The sequence below is a fragment of the Zootoca vivipara genome, chromosome 15, assembly GCF_965207765.1.
Source record: "Zootoca vivipara chromosome 15, rZooViv2.hap1.1, whole genome shotgun sequence".
In the NCBI taxonomy this organism is placed as follows: domain Eukaryota; kingdom Metazoa; phylum Chordata; class Lepidosauria; order Squamata; family Lacertidae; genus Zootoca; species Zootoca vivipara.
The window spans coordinates 28,410,385-28,434,460 of record NC_142598.1 but is presented as its reverse complement, the minus strand read 5'-3'; the positions used below and the strand labels follow the sequence as shown (position 1 = coordinate 28,434,460).

At 39.9% G+C, this 24,076-nt stretch overlaps 2 protein-coding genes across 20 annotated transcripts in view; both read right to left on the bottom strand.

Annotated features, from left to right (window-relative positions):
• PTBP3 (polypyrimidine tract binding protein 3) overlaps positions 1 to 24,076 on the bottom strand; it is a 63,337-nt gene that overhangs the window by 14,705 nt on the left and 24,556 nt on the right. For 5 of the 19 annotated variants that reach the window (XM_088658389.1, XM_035140397.3, XM_060268909.2 and 2 more), the window contains exons 2-6: positions 7,573 to 7,648; positions 5,216 to 5,385; positions 3,840 to 3,986; positions 2,509 to 2,673; positions 1,397 to 1,507 (exon numbers count right to left, since the gene is read on the bottom strand). In XM_088658389.1, the coding sequence (XP_088514515.1) occupies positions 1,397 to 1,507; positions 2,509 to 2,673; positions 3,840 to 3,986; positions 5,216 to 5,385; positions 7,573 to 7,648 (669 nt within the window). Of the gene's footprint in view, positions 1 to 1,396; positions 1,508 to 2,508; positions 2,674 to 3,839; positions 3,987 to 5,215; positions 5,386 to 7,572; positions 7,649 to 10,745; positions 10,947 to 13,568; positions 13,837 to 13,888; positions 14,004 to 21,401; positions 21,436 to 24,076 lie in introns of those variants that run through there. The other 14 variants (XM_035140394.3, XM_088658393.1, XM_088658403.1 and 11 more) reach the window with 10 other exon arrangements.
• Positions 1 to 24,076, bottom strand: part of SUSD1 (sushi domain containing 1) — a 95,260-nt gene that overhangs the window by 63,356 nt on the left and 7,828 nt on the right. The window lies entirely within an intron of this gene.

Sequence of the window (24,076 nt, the reverse complement as noted above, 5' to 3'; positions counted from 1 at the left end):
TCTTTTACATTACTGATATATATGCAAGATAATCCTTTTAGCAATCTTTTAGCAATGCTTTGGGTAGAGCAGAAGGGTCAAGCAGCCAGTGAACATTTTTTGTGCCATTCCTCCATGTTTTTCCAAGTCCATTCTCTAACGTTCACTGCAGTCTAAAAGAATGGCATCATTCATACAGGTAGGTAGCCGTGTTGGTCTGAGTCGAAGCAAAATAAAAAAATTCCTTCAGTAGCACCTTAAAGACCAACTAAGTTTATATTTTGGTATGAGCTTTCGTGTGCATGCACACTTCTTCAGATACACAATCATACACAATCATTCATACAGTTCCTTACAATATTACCACCCCATGCCACCAAGGTAAGCAGCATACACATCCAAATGTCGTAAGCGTTTTGTTTTATTATCTGCATTGGTCAAACTTAAAGGTAAAGGTAAAGGGACCCCTGACCATTAGGTCCAGTCGTGACCAACTCTGGGGTTGCGGCGCTCATCTCGCATTATTGGCTGAGGGAGCCGGCGTATAGCTTCCAGGTCATGTGGCCAGCATGACAAAGCTGCTTCTGGCAAACCAGAGCAGCACATGGAAACACCGTTTACCTTCCTGCTGTAGCGGTTCCTATTTATCTACTTGCATTTTGACGTGCTTTCGAACTGCTAGGTTGGCAGGAGCTGGGACCGAGCAACGGGAGCTCACCCCGTCACAGGGATTCGAACCGCCGACCTTCTGATCAGCAAGCCCTAGGCTCAGTGGTTTAACCACAGCGCCACCTGGGTCCCCACCTGGTCAAGCTTATGGTGTATCATTAAAGCTTTTCCAATTACAGTACCTGTAAGTTATGGTTGTCAGTCATACTTTATGACAGTTGCAGAGGATGACTGTTCTGTAATTTCTTAACATGCAAAGAAGAGTTTATTTACTCTGCCCACCTACCCCCAACATTAATTATCTGTGCCCTTTATGCAAGATCTTTTGGGTGGACAAGGTAATATTCATTCATTCAGCCTTTATTGGCATAGTTTACACAGTAAAATCGTTTTTTTAAAAAACACCCACCATCCATAAAACATTAGTAATCCAGACATATTGAACACATAAAACATATAAAAGACTCAGCAGCCACCATTAAATAAAGTAGTTTTAAATTTGACTTTAAAAATCTTGACTAAATATATTGAAACAAAGCCTGCCACGACAGGCTTGTGTAGACAATCACTGCACCGGTATGTGCCACAAATGTATCCTGGTATGGACCTCCTTTAGCAACTCCAAATGGGATACTAGTGACACAAAACACTGGAAAATTAAGATGCATGTTAAAATCAAAGTCATATGCAGCAAAATGTTAACATGGTCAAAATCCAAAACTTATCAGGTACATAGTTTTGCACTTACCATTTTGGCATAATGTGCATTCATTGGGTCAGCATACTGAAGCAAGGCCTGGAACTGATTGTTTTTTGTGAAAGTGATAATCTTCAAGACTGTCCCAAACTTGGAGAAGATCTAGGTAAAAATGCAGGCAGCCAATTCATACCTCGATACTTTCCAGAAAAGTTTTAAGAAGCAAACTTCATGCGTACCCCCCCCCCAAAAAAATAATCAATGTTACTTTTTAAACATGAGGACAAAGTTGTTTTTCTATCGTGAGAACCACATGTAAATATAACAAAATCATTAAGTGAAAGGGTTCTCTCGGTGAAATAACTACATAGCTGTGCCTTATTACTAAGTGAAATTGTTCGGTTATATTACTACTTGTGTTGCAGAGTGAAGCAAACTCTACTTTGTCATTTAATTGTTCTATAGGGAATGATTGCTTACATTCATAAAGCTAGAGCACAACAGAATTGTTAAGAATATTTAAATGAATACATAAGTAACCCCTATTAATCTTGAATTAAATATATAATTCCAGGTTCAGGTCTTCCCTTTTAGCCAAACCTATCATCGCAGCCTAGCAAAAAACAACTGACATGAAGAAACAGGTTTCTCCAGGGCAATTGAGGGGAACAATCTGTACAGGATACCCATATGCATACATGGCTATTTTGGAGGGAGTGTACGAGGGAGAAACAGGTTGCACTCTGAATGCATGTGTGTGACCAGGTTACCGGTGCTATTCACTCCAATCTCTATCGGCATATACTCTATTTAGCAAATAATCGTCACCAGGTGCCCTCCCCTTGTCAGAAAATAGATGACCAGCCCAACACTATGAAAGATCAGCCCTGGAGAGGAAGTAGTGAAGGAATAAGCATCTGACAATTTGTTTTTCGCTACCCAATACAACAATGTAAAAAAAAAAAAAGTACCAACTTTTCCATGAATAAGCCTAGGCTTCATTCTTTTAAAATTATGCCAAAAAGTGGAAGTCGTCTTATACATGGATAGTGCATAGTGCAAATTTCTTAAATTTGAGTGCCCCCAAATAGGAGGCGTCTTATATATGGTGTATTATACATATACGGCAATTGGTGGGGGTTTTTTTTGTTAAAGTCTTTTACCTGATACAGCACTTCTAGAGTTACAGGGTAGAAGAGATTCTCAACTATAATTCGAAGAACAGAACTCTGACCAGGAGGTAGTCCACCCTCAGTCGCGAGAGCACCTGTAAGGGCCAAGCCTCCGGACTGCACGGCATTCACTGCTTGCAATGCAGCTTGCGCTCTCTATGGAGGGGGTGGAGGGAAGAAAGGATGGAAATGTTTTATGTATTGCACAGGCCATTGTTAACTCGCACACACGTTAATTAAAGAGTAACAATCTGTAAGAATCTATGTGCCCCCAAAGCGTAACCTTATACACTTTCTCTACATTGCATCCAGTGTGCAAACTTCTCATCTACAGCACATGCTGGTGAATGTTACACGTTTCCCATTCTGTATTCAGCGCTTCTGAAACACCAAAAGTAGGGCTTGCAAAGCCAGCTGGTTTTCAGGAATTTAGAGCAGGCATCCCCAAACTTCGGCCCTCCAGATGTTTTGGACTACAGTTCCCATCTTCCCCGACCACTGGTCCTGTTAGCTAGGGATCATGGGAGTTGTAGGCCAAAACATCTGGAGAGCCGCAGTTTGGGGATGCCTGATTTAGAGAGTGCTGTGAGACAGGTCCTCTGGCATCATAATGATGTCAGGTGTCTGGCACCTGTCAAAGTTCTTTGCACTGCACTCGAAGTGCCAAAAAATCAGGTGGCTTTGCTGGGTGCAGTCAGGAGAAAGTCGGAGGGGGGGGGAAAGAAAACCCACCCACCCACCCCTGCTGTTGACTGCCCTGTGTAAAAATCTTTCCTACATAATTGTTCTTATATATGCAATTGTTTTAACTGTTTTCATATTATATTGTAAATTGCTTCAGAGTACCTCACAGGGAACGATTTAATAAATATTCTGAGTGAGCAAACCCTTGCCTTTGCAACATTTCACTCCTTCAAAAGATGTTTCATTTCCAGGTGTTTTCTCACCCCAGTGTGCACGCCCTCTTCCCGAATTTTCCAATGGAAAAATTGAGAAGTCCTCATGGGGGTGGAAAAAAACCTCTCCTACCACAGTTCCCGCACCCCTCCGACCTTCACACATGTAGTCAGCACACCATCAAACTTTATCTGTTAGCTGTATTGTCCAGCCTAGTAACAAAACACAAAAGTTTTTAAACAGCTAACTAAAAGTAGCTGAAGTTCAACTTCCTTTGCTCAAAATCAAAGCACTGGCCTACTTTCAGGAAAGTAAACTGAAGGCTTATAAAAACAGGATATTTAAGGGGTTTGAAAATCATTTACATACTAATAGTTCTGATGAATACTATGGATCCCCCCCCCCCAAGAAAGTACCATACTTACAGCCTGATTGGGTAGATTGTCAGTCTTAAGTTCTCGGTGATTGGAATACTGAATATAAACAGGCTGGCTGCGGAGGTGAGGAGTAACAGGAGTGTAATAGTTCACCATAGTAACTGCAGCTTCTTCTGAAGCCATTTCTAGGAAAGCCTGCAATTAACACAAACAGAGGAACGTTATGTTTGTAAAACCACTTTCACTTGAAAACAAACAAACAAAAAACCGTGCACAGACTGCTGCTTTTATATTTGTTATGTACTTTAACAATACATCTATTTACAAAAGAAAACTGTAATTTTTTTATATATTTTTACTTCAAGCAGTTCCTTATTTTTATTATGTAAAGGTGACTTATTTCACAAATTGGGAGATAAAACAGGCATTTATCAATGCGTGACCCAATATACGTTTGCAGATTTTGTTTTCCTTAGCGCTCTCCAAACACCCAATACCATAACTGCTCAAGACATTGCAGGAAACAAAAATATTTTTGTTTAAATAACACAACTTCAGTTTTCTATATTTCTAGTGATTTCCCCCAAAAGCTTCTTCTTTTTTTTAAACTTCACTACTATACAGTGACCAGGTTCAGATGTGATGAAAAACCATCTTTTTCTGCAACCAGGCCTTTGGCTGAATAGCATCCTATGTTCTTTCAAATGTGTTTGTGGGAGGGGGGTGGGGGGTGGGTTATTGGTTTGTTTTGTTCTTGTTTTTATTATGCATTTTGTGCTTTTATCTTGTATTTTTATGCTGTGAACTGCCCTGAGACCTACAGATGAAGGGCAGTACAGTATACAAATTTAATAATAATAACAACAATAATAATCCACTACAAGAGCGAGCCTCAGAATTCCACGTTCCCTTCTTCTACCTCTTTTGTGCACCAAGAAGAAGGGACTGAAAGCTTCCACTTCTGATATTAAAGCCATCACAGGTCCCTGACAGGTCCAAATTTTGAGAAATGTGTTTTGTTTAAAACTATGGTCTGAGAGCAAAGCTACGATACGAAATTACACTTTCACGGTTCATGCAGCTGAAGATTGAGGACACCTGCTAGTGACCTGTGCTCTTAGACTGCAAATGGCAGGCGGCCCCCTGAAGGGCTGGAGAGATACTGCAGAGAACTTCTTTGTAGCCCAGGAATTACGGTCAATAGCCTTTTGGGGACTGGGAGGGGGCTAGGCAACAATCTGAGTGACTTCCTGGTTTCAGGCACTTGCCTGGTTTATTTTAGAGGCAAAACTATTGTGAGACAATTGGGAGATGGGAGGATTGCTCAACTCTTAACTATTCCACTGGATACTAGCCAAGTAGCATACACTACATGAACTACTTTTTCTTGTATTTTGGGTATTTACTGCAAAGTATATACATACCTGGCTCTTCCCCTTCAACATCAAGAGATTGGTTACTTTGCCAAAAGGGAGACCTAGAGAAATTATTTCCGCTTCAGTGACGTCATTTGGAATTTTACGAAGATGAAGGACTCGAGAAGGGGAGCAGGGAGATCTGTCTCCTTTAAATTTTTTGTTGTCATTCCCGTTAGCTAAGATATAAAAGAAACACTTCAGATAAAAATGTATACTTTAGCATTGCTAAAAAATTTGCTTGCTGTGCGGATCACAAAACCAAACCACCTGTACTAAGCAATAACAAGCTTTTTGTTTCCTTATGACATTTGTGTTTGTTCACTAATCTCTAGCTCTAATCACAGGAAGTTCTAGATAAAGTCTGTATGGGTTTATTCCAGTCACAGAACTTGGGAATTTTTCTTTTGGCTCACTAGTCGCTCTAGGAAATCATGGTAACTAATTCAACAGCAACCAAAAGGGCTTCAGCAGCTGGGCCTGTTACCGACCTTCTTTCACAGAGAGGTTTACAAGCTATTGGCTGCTTTGGAACTTTACAAGAGTAATAAAGACCCCTAACATTATACAAAAACATCAGTAAAGGTATTGCAGGAGAGATCAGTGCTCCAGGGGAGATTGTGAGAAAATCAGAGGATGAGAGTCAACCATGCTTTAACGATGGGCCTTTTGTTAATCTATACACTAATAGCATCTTGGTTGATTCTGCAGACAACCTATTTACAGCACTGCACAGAGAATCTTAAGTGTCAATAAAATATATTTTAGCTTTGCCAAAAATGGAAGGGGAGGATCACTGATGCCCACCCTAGTTTCCTGAACTAGCGCATGCACAGTAGCCGTGGACTGACTTGGCAGGCAATGTCTGACTACGTTCGGCAGGGAGAGAGTGGGTGGGTCCACTATCTGCTCACACAGACATCCTGAACGAAGTGAGGAAGTCTCCATTGCTGCTGCCAGCTCACCAGGCATGGGAAATTGGCCAGTTAAACCAGATCAGCAGTAAATTATTTCAGAAGCCTATTGCGTAGAGGCGGTTTGTACATGTGCTCATAAGTGTAAGCTTGATCTGCCTGTGTTGAATATATCAGGATGTTTTGGAAGTAGCGGATCTCTATGCAAGTCACTTCTTCAGTGGTGGATTGTAGGGGTACACCTGAAGGAAGCTTGCAGGACAAGACTGAAGACTCTCCTCTCCTCTGCTTCAACTCTTCCACTTTTGCAGATTCTCTCTGCAACTCCTCCAGATATGCTACGTCACTTTTTCCCAATATGGAAACCAGAATCACAATATTCAAGTACTGAGAAAAATGACCAATTGCAAAATATTGTGTTAATGTTCCTTTGCTACTTACAGCTCTGCCTGTTGAGGTTTGATTAACTGGAAAGATTGTTCTCATTTTTTTTTTTAATTAAGAGCAATAAATGATATTACCATGGCTGCTTTACAGATAATTCAAGATCCGCCATACCCTCTTTTAGACCTAACTAGCTGAAATAATTTGACAGCATCTATAAATTCATTATTTCATACCTTTAGCTGATAATGGAAGGCTATCTACATAAGTAAGGCTGTTCACTGGAACACTCTTTGCTGTTCCATGGGGAATCCAGTGGTTCCCAAATGTTTTTCCTCATGGACCACTTGAAAACTGCCGAGTGTATTGTTGCAGGAATAGAAATGCACTGCTACATGCTCTATGATATTTTTATTTGTATTTTTACAGACATGCCGTGTTCCACCTGAATAAACCTTATAGACCACTGGTGGTCCACAGAACAAAGTCTGAGAACTTTCCCAAACTTCCTCTTCCTTCTCATTTTGAAGCCGATTACAAATTATTCCTTGCCAATTATGCGCAGGGAAAACTCTTATGCAGATGTTACATTAACCATAGTTATCTCTTAAAGGAAGTAAGAGAGAATGCTCACACAAGAGGGGAGGAGCATGTGAGTCTGGGGACACTCCCAATTTTAACCATGGTTAGATTAGGCAGCATTACAACTACAGAACGTGTTAAGAGTGTGTTACAATATAAGGCAATGGGAATTCAATGGCCATCTTGATAACTGGAGGCGTGTTCATCTACTTTTCATGGGTCCTTTCTTAAATAAGCCATGTGATAGACCCTCCACTGTTGCTACAAGCACAAGTCCCATGGAAAGTTGTCACACTGATCAAACTGGGGTGGTGGCAGCAATCCTTGGGGGTCTGCCTCTGCTTACGTTAACACACTGCAGAATAGCTTTGCAAATAAGTCCTCAGGCGTGACCAGCTCACAAAAATGGAACTTTACACAGGAAACAAGGCGAGGGGCTATTTGCAAACCTGCTGCAAGATGTGTTCTTTAATCATACAATCATACCTGTAGCAGGAGTAGAATTGCTCATGGTAAAAGGCCCGTAAGCGAAACTAGGTGGAAGAAGCTCATCAGATCCACGCTGGAAAAAAATACCATAAAAGTAAAATGTAAAAATACTTGCGCCTCAGTTTTATTTTAACATATGTATTTCAGCAACTTTTGATAATAGTAAGATCTTTGTTGAAGGAAAAACAAAGTTTTACTTTTAAAAAAAACCAGTTTTATTGTGGATTGAAAACCGCTATTTTATCCTATCGTTTTATGCACAATGAAAATGTTTCAACATATTGCAAATAAAAGAACCCACCCTACCCACCATCTGAAAATAAATACTAGACCAGCATTTAGATGGGTTCAACACTCAATGTTGAGCTTCCTCTACTTATCTAACTACAGTGGTACCTCTACTTACGAATTTAATGCGTTCCGAACGCACATTTGTAAGTCGAAAAAATTTGCAAGTCGAATCCCATAGGAATGCATTGGGAGAAAAAATTCGTAAGTAGAAGCAACCCTATCTAAAAATTCGTAAGTAGAAAAAATCCAATCTAAACCGCATCCAAGATGGCGGATGGAGCTCCATTCGTAAGTAGAAACATTCGTAAGTAGAGTTATTCGTAAGTAGAGGTACCACTGTAGTCTTTGTTTTACACTCTCACTCAAGCTGGCATTCCCATATATACATCTAATATAATGTTTCCTTTTTATTGCCAGTGTCAGATATGCAAGCCACTACATTTCTCACAAAACTATCATTCATATCTCTACACATTCTTTCTGAGGTCTCATATACCTGTTCAACAGAAAGGAAAAACCAGAAAGTCGCAGTTAACCACATCTTCCCGTTTTGGGAACCAGGAACTATAGTTTCTTTTTAAAAGGCAGGATTTGGAACCACACACGTGGGAGATTTTTTTCAAGCCCTACAGGTCTCTGCAGCATAAACAGGCCTATCCACATGGCATGCCAAAAATGAAATAATTATGAGGTATAATGAGATACTCTATTTCAATGCAAGAGTGGCTTGCTATAAACCACAGCTGCATTTTCACAACTAATGTATTTTTTCCTCTTCAACAATTGTTTCATAATGCTTAAATTTCTTTCTCTTGGCCCTAAAAAGCTGTCAATGGTAGGTAGCTTTTAAAAAAAATAAACATCCAATAATAATAATAATAATAATAATAATAATAATAATAATAATAATAGTAATAGTAATAAGAGAAAAATAAAACAACCCTTAAACTTGTGTTCTGCACGAAACCTTGACTGACCTGGTTTGCTAGGCCAAACCATGGCTTGTCACAAATATGCAAGCATGTGGGCTCCCAGAAAGAACATTACAACTGCTTTGGGCCTCTCCAGTTTTGTTGCTGCATTGTGCCATGCTAATCCATAGCAGGGGTTTCCCCCCACCCTGCCCAGGGCCCCCTTAAGAGGTATGAAAATTACTGAGGTCTACCAGCCACAAAATGGCAATGCAGAGGTGGAAAAAACCTTCTATTTTTGCATTTCCCAAACATGTCACTTAAAATATTTTTACACATCTCCTGTCGTTTATTCTCCCCTTCTCCTTTCACACTTAACTTGTATTCTATTTCCCCATAAATTACTTCTTTCCTCCTTCCTCACTGCAGCTTTTACATTCTTGTCTTCTCTTGGTCTGTTCCTTTCTATTCCCAATTATTAATACACATTAACCGTTTATCTTTCTAATATCTTTGACACCTGCTCTGCCCCTTTCCCCTTAAGAGGAATACCTCGCTTTCCTCCCACACTGAACTTCTGTTGTCTTCTAGTCACCAGTTTGTGGGAAGATGTTGGGGCTGGTATTGCTCCAACGAGAAGGCTATGGCACAGCAAAGGGGGTGGGGTGTTAGGCAAGTGAGGAAGCACTGGGCATGCTGTGGCCCTGAGGCTCACCTGAAAGGAGGCAAGGGCCCACCATTTGTGAAACACTGGCTTAGCGTGTCATCCACTTGAACTCATGGTTTAACTTTCTTCAGACTAACCATGAGCTGGAACCAAGGTCTGCCTGTTAATAGCTCATGGTTGCCCCTGGAGATCGAAGCCGAGAGTTCAGAAGACACACCAACCAAAACTATGACTTGGTATTCATTGGAGCACAACAACAAATGGTCAGGGAGAAGCAATACAGCTGTAGTAACTTCTCCCAGCTCATATGTTTGTACCAAGGGATTGTGTGCAAATCAGGCCATTGTTGTTGTTGTTGTTGTTTAGTCGTTTAGTCGTGTCTGACTCTTCGTGACCCCATGGACTAGAGCACGCTAGGCACTCCTGTCTTCCACTGCCTCCCAGTTTGGTCAGACTCATGTTGGTGGCTTCGAGAACACTGTCCAACCATCTCCCCATCAGGCCATTATATGGAAGTAAAAATATGCCCTTTGCTGAAACACCATACAGTATATTGTTGCAAAACATTTAAACATGAAATTCTGAACATTTATATGTGAAGATACTTCTGCTGATGGGGGCTCCATTTTTTCTTCTTTCCTTGAAGGACCCCCCCCCCACAAACATTCCAACTCTAGAAGGTAAGGACTTTCCAGCTTCTGTGCATGCAGAAATTCCTTCTATTTATGCAATGGGATCTTGCAATTCCAGTCATGATCTTGCTTACTATTTGCCGTAACAAACCCCATTTGTGACTAAGCAAAAATGTGGATCGACTTGAAATACTAGTTGAGTAACAGTCAAGTAATTTTAGCTGTATTACATTTAGATCTACAGATCTTTTAACAATGGGGGGGGGGTTGCAGTTTAACTAACAGAGCCTGACAAGCATGCAGGTTAGCACGAAGCAGTTTCACTATAATCCTCAGTGCCTCTTCTCTTTGAAGAGAAAAAAAAGTATTGTTCAAGGCTAGTGAAAACTTCACAGTGCACTGGCTAGAGGTAATCAGAACTGTTGCAACTGCATTCTCCAATGTAGTTCTTTCCACATATTGTTGGGAGTCAAAACTCCCACCATCCCTGACCATTGGCAACACTGGCTGAGGCTGAAGGGACTTTAGCCCAAAACATCTGGAGGTTGGTTGTTCTGCAGTTATTTTAGTTCAACAGCAAGTGGGAAAGTCTTCTCTAAATCCAGTTCAGGAAAATGTGTAGGGAACAGAAGCTCTGTTTAAAAACACTGCTGCGTTACATTCACACACCTCTTCTTTGTAAGCTGGACAGAAAACCGACACAGTGGAGTTTGCCGGGTCTGGAAGCACATACTTAAGTTCACATGCCAGAAGGAATTAAAATCAGAAGGAATTCGCATTCTTGGGTCTAAAAATTCCTGGGCTGCAGCTGCTCATCACAGCGATACTTGCAGGTTCAATATCTCTATTGCCAAGATTAGCAGCAGTTAGCTGGAACAGCAGAGAATTAAAAGGCAGGTGGTTCACACATTGCATGACACTCTCTGTTTCAGCTCTGTCATTTTTAAATTCACATACTGACAGGGGTACCAACTTGAATAAACTATTTAGGGGGGGGGTGTCAGGTAAGCTCCGCCGCACATAAATACAATGAGGTACACGCAAACCATTTGAACGGCAACGCCCATTAACTTTGGAGGGGGCAACCCCCTGAAACATTTTATGGGGGGTGGGGCGAAGGCCCCTTGGCCCCAAGGAGTTGGATCCTATACATACAGAAAGGTGGCATGTCTGAGAAAATTATACTTCCCTTACTCACAAAGTACCACAACTCAAACCAATTAATTTGAATACTTACCCCCTACCCACATTTAACACCCCAGATTTAAACAGTCAATGATTTGGGCAGAGTATGAGGTTACATTTGTGTTACATGGAAGGATTCGTGGTCCAGTGGGCCATTCTACAAATAAGCAATAGTAAATGGATCACTATTTCAGAGAGTAGCATAGTGAATCTAAGATCATATCAAGTTGTGCTCCTGGAGCAGGAGCCGGTAACCTGGTGCCCATAGGCACTATGGAGCTTGCAAATGCCTTCATTGGTAACCCTGGGCATCCCCTACAATGCCACTTGGTTAAATTTTATAGAATGTGCATGCACACTTCCTCTTAATTGGGACCTCTCTAATCTGTCTTCAACCTAGCATGTTCTGATGTCCTAGCAAAGTAGTAGTTTCTGCCTGTAGTAGTATCATGCTACTTGGGCAGACTGGTCTTCCGCTAAAAATAAGAGCAGACTTTACACAATGTTCCCCTTTTAACTACCACTAAGACAGGAACCCTTTGCTTAACCTGCCTGGCACTTGCCAATTATAATACTTCAAAATGTTTGCACATTTCATATCATTTGCCTGGAAAACATCAAAGTTACAGGCAATAGAGGAGAGTGGGTTTTCCAATAGAAACTAAACTCATTGCAGACTGCAAATATTTAATCAATCCTATTTATTTTTGCAGGCTATAATATAAAGCCTCCTTGGAAGACCTGTTTGGACTGGCCTTAAGAGCCCACAGGTTAAGTCAGCGAAGGGTGTCCTGATTGGAATAAAACCTTATCCCATCTCCCAAAAAGAATAGTGTACAATAAAATTATCAGTAAAAACAGTAAAACATCTATTTTGAAAATTCAAAAAATAATTAAAATCAACAATAAATGGGTGTGGATTGCTTTCAAGTCTGCATCACGCAATTCATATGACTAACTCTTAAAAATAAATGGAATGGGTTTCTCATATGCACACACTCTCGATTAATTGACTGCTGTCATAAAGCAAATCCCTCTGGTTTGAGGCACAGGAGTCAAATGATTTCCAATTTCACCACAATCTAGTAAAGTCTATATTATGCGTGAATCACTCCCTAAATAAATAAACAAACCAGAGTTAACAGTACTTTTTACTTTAAATAATCTAAATCAAACATATTTCAAACGTGACGGCAGCACATCCTTAATAGATTTTTGTTTTACATTTAGTTCAAAACGAGGCAAAATGTTTGTCAATTCCCCCCCCCCCTTAAAACTGCCATAGATGTATGTTATGGCTGTTATGGCTTATCCCTCCTCCTCCTCCATTCTCTGTCTCAGTCTCACATTAATGGCCACCTGGCAATACCGCAAACAGTCACTGATGCTGCAATACATCAGGAATGATAAGAGTGGTAGCTTCAAATATCTCAGATGTTTCAACATTTAGATTTCACTATGCGATTCCAAAGGAGGTCTTCGTATTGTTGGCATATCTTATGTGAACAGCTGACATTCAAGTTCAACCAGACTAGAATATCCTGGTTCATACAAGTACAGCTCTTTAGACAAGAGTGAGCAAAACATTAGTAACCTGAGCTTCTGCACTAACATGTTGTCTTACAAAATGAACACAAACCATTAAGACTCTTATACTCAATGTATAGGAAATCAAGAACAAGGGTCTTGTGCTATTATATTACAAACTTCTATTTCAAAATTAATATTGATGTACAAATCTCACATTACTTTCAAACATTTATCTAGTCACCTATTTTTTTTGGGGGGGAATTCTAATCTATAAAGCAAACTTATAGGTAAGCTACATATATAAAACTGTTTTAATCATGTTTAATGTTTAGGTAATATTGTAAATTGCTTTGAGGTGCTTCATGGGATGCAATTCATAAATGGAGAAGTAACAACAACAACAACAACAATAGGTGCTGAAAGAGAAGCACCCATGGTAATCTTTCCCCAGTCCTGCTGGAACGTGTTCCACTTGCCTGCTACTTTACATAACTTCAATTTCAGCCTTTTGATATTACCGTAGTACAAACTTGATGGAGGTTTGTACAGAATGCCATTAGGCAACCCCCTTCTGAAAGTGCCAGATGATGGGCGGGCTTGCTTGGTAATCTTTCACCTCGAGTGAAATGGGCAAAAACAGCAGGGAACAACCCTGAAATTTGGGGTGAATTCAAAATAACTATCACCACATTTTTGGGGTACTGTTTTAGTTCCAGCTGGGAAGTCTTTAGAATGAAGTAACCTAACACATGCAAAAGAGCTTCTGGTGTCACTTACATAGATCCCAAGATTTCCATTTTCCAGTATAAACAAAGTCCGTGTGGCGCAGTAGCCAGAGGGTTGGGTTTCAGTTCAAAAGTCCTTTTCAGCTATGAAGCCTTGAAGCAAGTCACTCTCAGCCTAAGCCACTCTCACAGGGTAGCTATGTGAAGCTACACTACTGCTCCGAGCTCCTTGGAGGAATGCAAGAATACAGATGCAAATGTTGATTCTTGAAGAAGAGCCATTTAGGCTTTGACTGGCCTCAGATGGTTAAAAAAAAAATCTGACAGAGAAAATGTAGAAGTAAAGTGGTTGAGTTGGCCCTACATACATACCATTTCACGATGCCAAATTACCTAAATGAGATAGCAACAAGCTTCACTGGCAACAAAGACGTCCCATTCCAATACTAGTCCAACAAGTTGATCAGCAATCTCCTTAGAAACAGGGCTGTTAAATTAACAGAGAGAGCAGCTGTTTCAGTCTTGCCTTCTCACTGGCACAGTTAGTTAGCATGCAGCTAGTTCCATTGTCTCATGTATCAATTATTGAGGCTCCCCGCTAGATCAGTAACAAGATACGATGGGCCTGACAAAAGGCACACAAGACTGTAATTAAAGAGCCAGTGGAAAGGATGCCTATAATTGAGGGAATGGCTTCAGCAACTATGTAAGAACAACAAGGAATAATAAAATCAAGATACCTAAAACTCAAGAGGCTCTTCATTCACAAAGGTCTTAGAATATTCCTAGAATTCTCTTTCCACCAAGTTAAAGTATGAGACTATACTGTACTTTGAGAAATTGGTAGTAATTTTTGACCGAGAAAGGTTTCATGTTAAAAAACAACAACCCCACTTTCAAGTACAGGTTCAAGTTCAGGGGGTGGCTACATGTGCCCTACCTCAATGATCCTACAGCTTTTGGTTCCCCAACCAGGAAAATGCGAACAGTATGCTAAATCCAGCTCCTGCCCTGGACACACTGTGCTCATGAATTGAACTCATGTGTTTGCCCCTTATCTATTCTGCAAAGATGTAAAATGCAGCAGAAATTTGCAAGGAACAGAGAAGTGGGCACCAGTAATGTTTGGGACTGGAAATTTACCTCACTAGCAATAGAGTCGTACCTTGGAAGTTGAACGGAATCCGTTCCGGGAGTCCATTCGACTTCCAAAACGTTTGGAAACCAAAGCACAGCTTCTGACTGCCTGGGTTCTGAACAACGTTTGCAAACCGAAATACTTACTTCCGGGTTTGGGAGTCAAAACTTCTGAGTGCTGAGGCATTCAGGATCCAAGGTGCAACTGTATGGCAAACTGTACACAGTATCTGATAGCAAGCTAAATTAGGGTGGGGATGGGGTACATTTCTTTCTATTTACGTATTTCTAACATGCACTTTCATTAAGAATATATCATGGTGTACAACATGTAAGAATAAAATCAGTATCAAAGAAAATATCAATAAATACTAATCGGTTAAAGGAGAAAGTTCATATTTCACAGGCCTCTCTAAACAATAGTTTTCAAGAGAGGGCTAAAAGAATGGAGGGATGCTTTTCTGCTAAACCTCTCCTAGAGTAGAGTTTCAAAGTGCAGGGCATGCCATGCTAAAGGCTTGATCCCTAGTGAAGGCCAGCCAAATCTGAGGGGCGTGGGGAACCGGCATCTCAGTGATCAAGGAGGGATGTAACAGTCCTTAAGGTACTTTAAGCCAAAGTTGTTCAGGACATTGTGAATTAACCTTGAACCTGGCCTTTTAGTAAATCGGCAACCAGCACAGCTCTATCGGCAGCAGGGTACCATGTTGCCAGTTATCTGTTCCTGTGAACCATCCAGTCGCTGCATCTGCACTAGATGAAGTTTCTGGACCAGATACAGGGGCAGCCCCATATAAAAGTGTATTACAGTAATCAAGCCTTGAGGTTACCAATGCATAGACCACTGTGGTCAGGCTACTGTGTTGTCCAGGAATTGTTACAGTTGATGTAGGAGTCACAGAGCTTCAAGTGACAGAGATGGATCGAAAAGCATTCCCAGACTGTGTACTTGCTCCTTTCAGAGGGAATGCAACAGATCTGTCTCCCAGACATGGCAATCACCCACCCACATGACATGCATCTTTTCCAGATTCAACCCCAGTTTATTGATAATCATCCAGTCCACCACTGCATCTATAATGTACAGTTGTGATCAATGTTTTTTCCTATCGTGTACCTACATATTTCCATTAGAAATATGTGGTTTTTTGCCATCCCAGTTGATGTCTCCTGGGCAACATATACAATGTGAAAGTCAGTCTCAAAATGTTCAGCTAACAAAGTGAAAAATAAGCAACTGAGAAAGTGTAAATGCAGAAAATATTGGGCTTTTAACACATAGCTGTGGAGTTAGTGGCTACATAAAACCAGAATGTGTATGAGTCTAGCATATTAGTCTAGTATTTGTATTTTTTTCATAGACAAATGATATTTAAAGAAAGCACCCTTAAACTACAATTCAACCAATTAAATAACTGGCTTCTGTATTACCAAAAATACAAGCAAGTTTGAGATGCTTAAGGAAATGCCAAATTGTAGTTTTTGTTAGAAGCAAACAACATATTTAGGAGAACCAAACATGAACAGTGCATTTAACCAACCGCTCCAACCATGAATTCTGGAAGTAGTTGACTAAAATTGTAATTAAATAATTCAATGATTAAATCAATACCCTAAACTTTAAAAAGTTAATAAGTGCCAACCTAACCCAACAGCATTTAAACTCTAAATATCATGGAAACCACATTGACCATAACAGCACCTATACTAAATAATAAGTACTATGGGAGCAACTGCTTCTTTCCCATAGAAGTACTATGGGAGCAACTGCTTATTTCACACTGCTTATTATATACTACTTATAACTGTTCATATATAACTATAGAAAGGATGAAGTTAAGAACATTCAGGACTATTATCTCCCAGGAAGTCTTATTAACTTAGTCAGCCCTGTTAGAAAACTTGTGTGGTCCCCCACAGACACCGAAATTACAATACTAATTTTAAATGACAAATGACTACTCAGTGTCACAAAGCAGAAAATGTATAATAATTAAGGAAACAATGTTAAAATAAATGAACAAAACAGGAACTAGGAGGCACATTTCCTCCATTTTAAAGTGAATTCTGCAAGGGTAAGTCATCAGATCCTGCCAGAGATGCAAGCATTATTACGTTCAAGAAAGAAAAATCCTAGTTGACAATTGGCTGAAGGCAATATTGTGATATATAACTCTATTGTTTACACTTAGCAACCTTAAGAAAACTTTCAGGGTTGGAAGGGGGTATCATGGTTGTTTTTGAAGAAATTTAGGTTGACATTGCATCTGGTTAATAACACACTTGTATGCCACTCAGGAATACACAGGTCAAAACCTCGACTGTGCAAGTGAGGTAACTAGAAAACATATTGGTTGTACCCTGGAATGAAGATTTCCTAGTAATTGTGGTTCTGACTTACTTGAAATAACAGGAAGAAGTTCTTAAGGCAACAAAACAATTGCTCGGGATTCTATGGTTATAAATGAAATGCTCTGGATAAGAACTTTTCAAACCGTATTAGAATGTCTTAGGGCTAATTTGAAGCATATTACAGATTCCTCAGAAATCCAAGAATAAAACTGTTGGATTAGATTTATGGGGGGGGGGGGAGTTGTATTCCATATATCCAGTCAACATGCATCCACAAGACTGGCTTGGTACTGTTGGGTGTTTGCATTCTAAGGCTGCAATCATAACACCATTCACCGGGGGGGGGGGGCGCACTGAATTCAATAGGACTTACTTCTGAGTAGACATGGTCCAGAATGCACTATTATTTCTGAGCACATGCACAAACGATCATCTACAATGTGCAGGGATCCGTTCTCAGAAAAGCACGGAAATTACGGTATTTCAAAAAGATGGCAAGTTTGAAAGAACACAGTACTAGCTACATGGTCTGTCTGGTATGAAAATGAACTCTGCCTGGGATGTGATCACAATAAATTTGAGCAAAAGATTGGTACTAGGCTTCTATAACTTGTTAGTAAATTGTTAGCAACTGAAAAGAGGATCTGTTAGAAGGCTCAGTGTTCCAACAGCTGTCAATCTTACCTCTTTTCTCAATCAACCTCTTTAATATAAGCAACCTCAAAAAATTAAATTGACCACAAAGGGACTGAACAGAGAATATAAAATCCAGAATTAAAATGTGCAATTCATCTGTAAGAAACCCAACAATTTCAAATGCTGTTGGACCTCAACAGATGAGTGCCACTCCTTTACTTTCAAACTAATGAAAAATGTATTTATTATGCTTCTGGTGCTGAACCTAAAACTGTAGATTCTGACTAGTAAGGAGTTCTAAAAGATAACTTTTGAAGAAGGTAACATACATGCAATCTGCGTAACACTTTCTTTCTTATCACTGTACGTTTCTATTCAGGTGTTCTACTATGTTTAATCAACATACAAGGGGGGAGCAAAGAAAAGCATGCTAGTGTTGCCTGTCAGTTGTCCCCCACAAGCTGAAGTGATAACTTCTGCTGTGGGGAGCCTTCACAACTTGCGTAGGCTTCCCATTTGATTTACGACTCTGAAAAACTGGGTTCCTCATTACGTGGAGAGTTACGCAAGCAGAGGGTGACATGGACAGCAAGAAGGGGCAGTGCTAGAGTGCTTTCCCTTCCCTTTCACCCCTACCCCACATCAAAAGGACCCTCTAAGCTTCAAAATGGAGTGCCCCTCATAGCCTACAAAATTTCAAGGGGGGGGGAACAGGTTTGAGCCAGATAACATGCTTTATCTGAACAAATTCTTTGCTCTTTCTTAGTTCATGAGACGTTTAGACTCCAACAGCTTTGTTAATTATTGAATTAAACAGGCTTGCCTCCCAAATCTCAAAAGGCTACAACAACCTAGATTATATTAACCAACCTCCTGCAGTTACTAAATACCTATATTATAATATAGTATGCAATTTGGTGGTGCTGATTAAGTAGAGTCTATGAAACTTACTGGCTAAGCTGCTGTGGAGTCATGGAATTTACACACATTCAAACTGTTGGAGGAGATTGTCATCAAAACAGGAAGTCATTACTTCTTCCCTTCCCCTTCCATTGATTTTTACAAAATCCTACATATGCATTGTACCCAAATCCATAATCCAGCATACAGTATAGTAGGAAGAAAAGACCAAATACATTTCTTGAAACACTGAGGTGTTAAGAATTACTCGAGAACAAACTGGAGAGTAAGGCCCCTTAATCAAAAATCGCAATATTTACGTCTGGCAAATATATTTCTCTTTTCAGCTACCATTTGAAGAGGACTAAAGGACCCAGGTGACGCTGTGGGTTAAACCAGAGTCTAGGGTTTGCTGATCAGAAGGTCGGCGGTTCGAATCCCTGCAACGGGGTGAGCTCCTGTTGCTTGGTCCCAGCTCCTGCCCACCTAGCAGTTTGAAAGCACATCAAAGTGCAAGTAGATGAATAGGGACCACTCCGGTGGGAAGGTAAACGGCGTTTCCGTGCGCTGCTCTGGTTCGCCAGAAGCAGCTTTGTCATGCTGGCCACATGACCCGGAAGCTGTCTGCGGACAAACGCCGGCTCCCTCGGCCTATAGAGCGAGATGAGCGCTGCAACCCCAGAGTCGAACACGACTGGACCTGATGGTCAGGGGCCCCTTTACCCTTTTAAAGTGTGCTACTTCTTAATGTACTCTTAGAAGCTGACACAGGACTGATCCTGACATTCTAGTGATATGCTGCTATCAAGCCTCATGGATATCTGGCTACATGGAGAGTTGTGTGACTGAAGTACTTCCAACAGTGTTAGAAATTAGCCAGGTGTCAGGCACATTTTGCACCTGGCTACTGGCCACTTGCAACCAAGTAAAGAAAATTTAGAGATAGCCAGTAGCAGTACAACAACTAGAAACAAACAAAAAAGCAAAAAAGCAATGGAGAGATTCTGGAAATGCCACTATAGTATCTATGAACTGTACACAGAACAAGCAGGGAGCATAGAGTTATTGCGAAGGGCTCAATATAACACAAAGCTGGGTATTTTCTTGCCTCATCAGATGGACAATTCAGACTAATGGGGGGTACTTCAAAGCACTTACTGAGTGTGCCCACTCAGATGCCAGAATCTGGGTACCCTGGCACAAAATTTAATTTGTACTTCAGCATATACAGCCCCAATGATACCATCTGTATAGCATGAGCATGCACTAAACTTATTTAAAACTTAAGTATCTCTAAGACTGGTTATGTTTTCCAGTTATGTGTACCTGCATCCCATTTTGCTGTAAAATGGGTTACTATGCAGATAATTGAAAATATATTGTACAAATATTCAAGATATTTGTTAGAAGTCCTATTACAGAATTGGTTCTGCCTAACTAAAAACAAACAAACTGAGTCCAATAATCTCTTATAAATATTTCATAACATGCAGTGTGGCTTCCTTTTGAACTCAAGACTATAATATTTTGCCAGGTTCACTTCCGTTTTGTCTTTAAATCTTATGGTATGTTAAGTAAAAACAATGACTCAACAGATAATGAAATTTGATCCGAATCAAGTCTTTTAAACTCTGAAGTCTAAAACCAGTCTTTTATTTCTAAAGAGTGATCTCCATGTCCTAATAAAGTTTACCTCTTCAGAAAACTGTGTACAATTTATTTTAATGTATAAGATATTGCATAATGTTAATTTTTTTATTTTTCCAAATATTAGCCATTTATTCTTTATTCTTTTGTTAGCTTGCCTATTTTCAGAGGCTTGCATTAAAAGTTTTAATATTTTGTCTACTTGTTTATCTGAACAAAGCAATTACGTTTTCTAAGGCTTGAGTCCTGTAGTCTTACTTGGGAGCAAGTCCCTTTTAGGTAAAGCGACTGACTTCTGAGTAGATACTGAGCTGGAAGGAACATAATATTAGGGCACTATCTTTTACTGGCATACGTGGACTACAATTTTCTTTTGAAGCTGTAGCATTCAACAGCTTTGTGATAGTACAATAAAAGTATGTCCCATTATTTATCGTGAACACAACAGGCCATTTTCAATGCAACAGCTACAATGGCACAATGGCACAATCTCCTGTGAACCCTAAAAATCAACTTGGGGTGCGGGGGGTGGGGAATCCTCCAGAGCAGATTTCTGGGGCATGAGAGGAAGCAGAAGTTCCTTTCCAACAGTGGAACTATGCAAGTGGAGCACTGGAAACAACCCAATATATTCCAAGACTACAAATTACATGGTAGCCATCATTTTATGAGACAAAGAAATAAAAATGCTATTCTTACAAACATCTAAAGAGCACAGAGCAGCTAGGGGTTAGCTAGAAGTCTTTAGCAGAACTGAAGTTCAGAGACTACTATAACATATTAGTCACTTGACCTTTAAAATTCAGTTTCTGACGATCTGCTTTTATTACTGTAGCCTGCATAGGTCTAGAGTACAATGCTTTAGATATTATTAATAACTAATTCTTAAACCCAGCATTTTAGTCATTAGGATCTGAAAACAACAAAAGTATGGAGACTCAAAACCATTACTATTAAGTACCTGCTTTTCTCATTTGACAACTTGCAAGCAAATGAAAACACTTTAATCTCTGAGCTGCAAATGATAGCAAACTGAACTGGAAGACACATAATTGCAAATGTGTATAAAACTGTAAATACTTCTTTGGGAGGGGAGGGGAATCAGACTGAAACAGAGCAATGCCACAAAAGCAAAAGATGTGTATGAATACCAATATCTGGAAATAAAAATGGAGTAACAAGTGCATATGAAAGGACAGAAAAAGATGCCTACCTTTAAACCGACTGCTATAAGATCTGTAACAACACTGTGTGAAAAAAAATGGGAGAAAATGGAAAAGTTAGAAAAATAGTTATTGCACAGGCAGTGGTAAATAAAGCTTAAGGAAGAAAAAATATCAGAAGAATGAAATGAGTTATGGAGTGTTTTGCAAAAGAAATGGGACAGTTTAGTAACACATAATATGAGAAAAGGAAAGTTTAGTTAGAACAAGTAGTAAAAACAAAAAACAAAACCCTGTTACACAACTCATTAAAGGAGTTTTTAGACACATCTATTACACAGGAAGGGACGCAGGTGGCGCTGTGGTCTAAACCACAGAGCCTAGGGCTTGCCGATCAGAAGGACGGGGTGAGCTCCCGTTGTTCAGTCCCTGGTCCTACCAACCTAGCAGTTCAAAAGCATGTCAGGTGCAAGTAAATAAATAGGAACCGCTCCAACGGGAAGGCAAACGGCATTTCCGTGCGCTGCTCTGGTTCGCCAGAAGCGGCTTAGTCATGCTGGCCACATGACCTCTGGAAGCCGTTTGCGGACAAACACCGGCTTCCTCGGTCTATAGAGCGAGATGAGCGCCGCAACCCCAGAGTCGTCCGCAACTGGACCTAATGGTCAGGGGTACCTTTACCGTTATTACACAGGAAGTAGTGGAGACGTTTTCTTTACAAGCCAGAAACATTTGGAATAAATTTCTACTGCTTTTTAGGGTGGGAAACCGTATGAAACCAGGAAAAGTAAAGTCCTCCTATAGTAAAGTTATTACTTCTGCATTGTACAATAAAATGCAAGAACAAGACCATAGATCCTACATTGTCTCCTTAAGGATAATGAAGTCCAGAAAAGTTATGAAAAGTAGTTCCACTTCTCTCATATTCCTCTCCATGCCCAGTCTGTTTGTGGGATGTCATTGCCATTCCATCCTAAAGATGATACAGCAGACAGAAGCCCCTGAGAAATTGATGGATAGGATCTTTCAAGGAGATTGTTCTGCAGTAGGGCCATAGCTTCCCCAAAAAACAAAATATAATCCTGAGCATCCAAGCCCAAGCCCAGAAACATATTTCAACAAGAACCAAATGAAGACAAAATTCAAGTGAAATTTAAACTACCTTGAGATTAATCTAACAACTAATTGTTTACTTTGGTTCTTCCTACACTCTACTGTATCAAACAATTCATGTGCATTAAAGAAGAAAATGATTTTCCACGTCAATATGTCTCAGTACAAAATACCAAGAGACTAATCCATGTAACATGTACCTAATATGTTCTATCATACGCAGCTAAGAAATTTGCTCATCATCATTCTAATTATTATTTATTATTTATACTCCACCCATCTGGCTGAGTTCCCCCAGCCACTCTGGGCGGCTCCCAATCAAGTGTTAAAAACAATACAGCATTAAATATTAAAAACTTCCCTAAATATCATCATATTTAAGCTCAATATTCTAAAGAATACAACCCCACTATGTCACTTCCTAACCATCACTGAGTAGAAGCTAAAGCCACAGCATCTGACCAGTAATTCACCACAACAATAAGCACCTGCTCCCCTGCAGGCAAGAATTTGAGAAATGGAAACCTGGATATGTATCTCCTCTTCATCTCATCTATGTCTCAACTTCACATTCATTAATACTGCTGCTTGTGAGAAACTACTTGTTATTTCTCACCTTCTCTAAACTGCAGCCCAAATAAGAGCTCTGGAAAGAGATGTGTGTTACTGGGCACTTACCTCTGGCAAGCAGACTTATTACTGTATTCTATAAGCAACAGACAACACTTTTCTTCTAAAGATCCTGCCAAATATCTAGAAAGGAGCAAAATGCAGGCTGTTCCTATATGCAGATGACATGCTCTGTGATCCTATGTATGCAGACCACTGTTGTGAGCGCTAGAGGGGTAACACATTCTAGGCAGAATGTGTGCTCTTGCTTGGATGAAGTACTTTTGATCTTGCTGAAAAATACAAGATAATATGTGGTGTATGGAACTGTAACTGAAGTGATACTGCTAGCTAAAACTGAGCAAGACTATTATTTGATTTGCAAAAATGTGATGCAACATTGATCAAATTACCGCTTCCTTAAGTTTGTTAAATTCAGACGCATGGTAGATAGTGAAATGATACAATGAATAGAGATCCTCACCTTTGCCAAACACACCCCCACCCAAATCTCTAAGGTTACAAACCACTTCTGATAGGACTTGCTTCATCTATCAGTATCACACGTAGTATTAACTGCTTATGCTAGCCATATGTAAATAAAAGAAAAGGAAAGGGACAAAAACACAAAACCAGAATACAAATATTTATGTATAACACACAACCCATTATAAAGATTATTAAACTATAGTGAACAGTTGGGTAAGCAAAGATACAGAATTGGTTTCATATGTGAAAGTTTCAAGTATGCTCACTGTACAGAGATGAATGTCCCTAGCAAAAATACTAAAATTCAATACAAATGAAATGATTGATGAACTTTGGGATTTTCCTTTAATACTGAAATTGATTGAAAAAGAAAGAGAGAACCAAGATAAAGGAAACAGGACAAAGACAAAATAAAGTTATTGCAAACTTGGGTCCAATTTGAGAACTACTGGTATGTCTTTGAGCAGCATTTTAAAATACGTCGCAGTTGTTTTCTTTGTTCTTTCTAGTATTA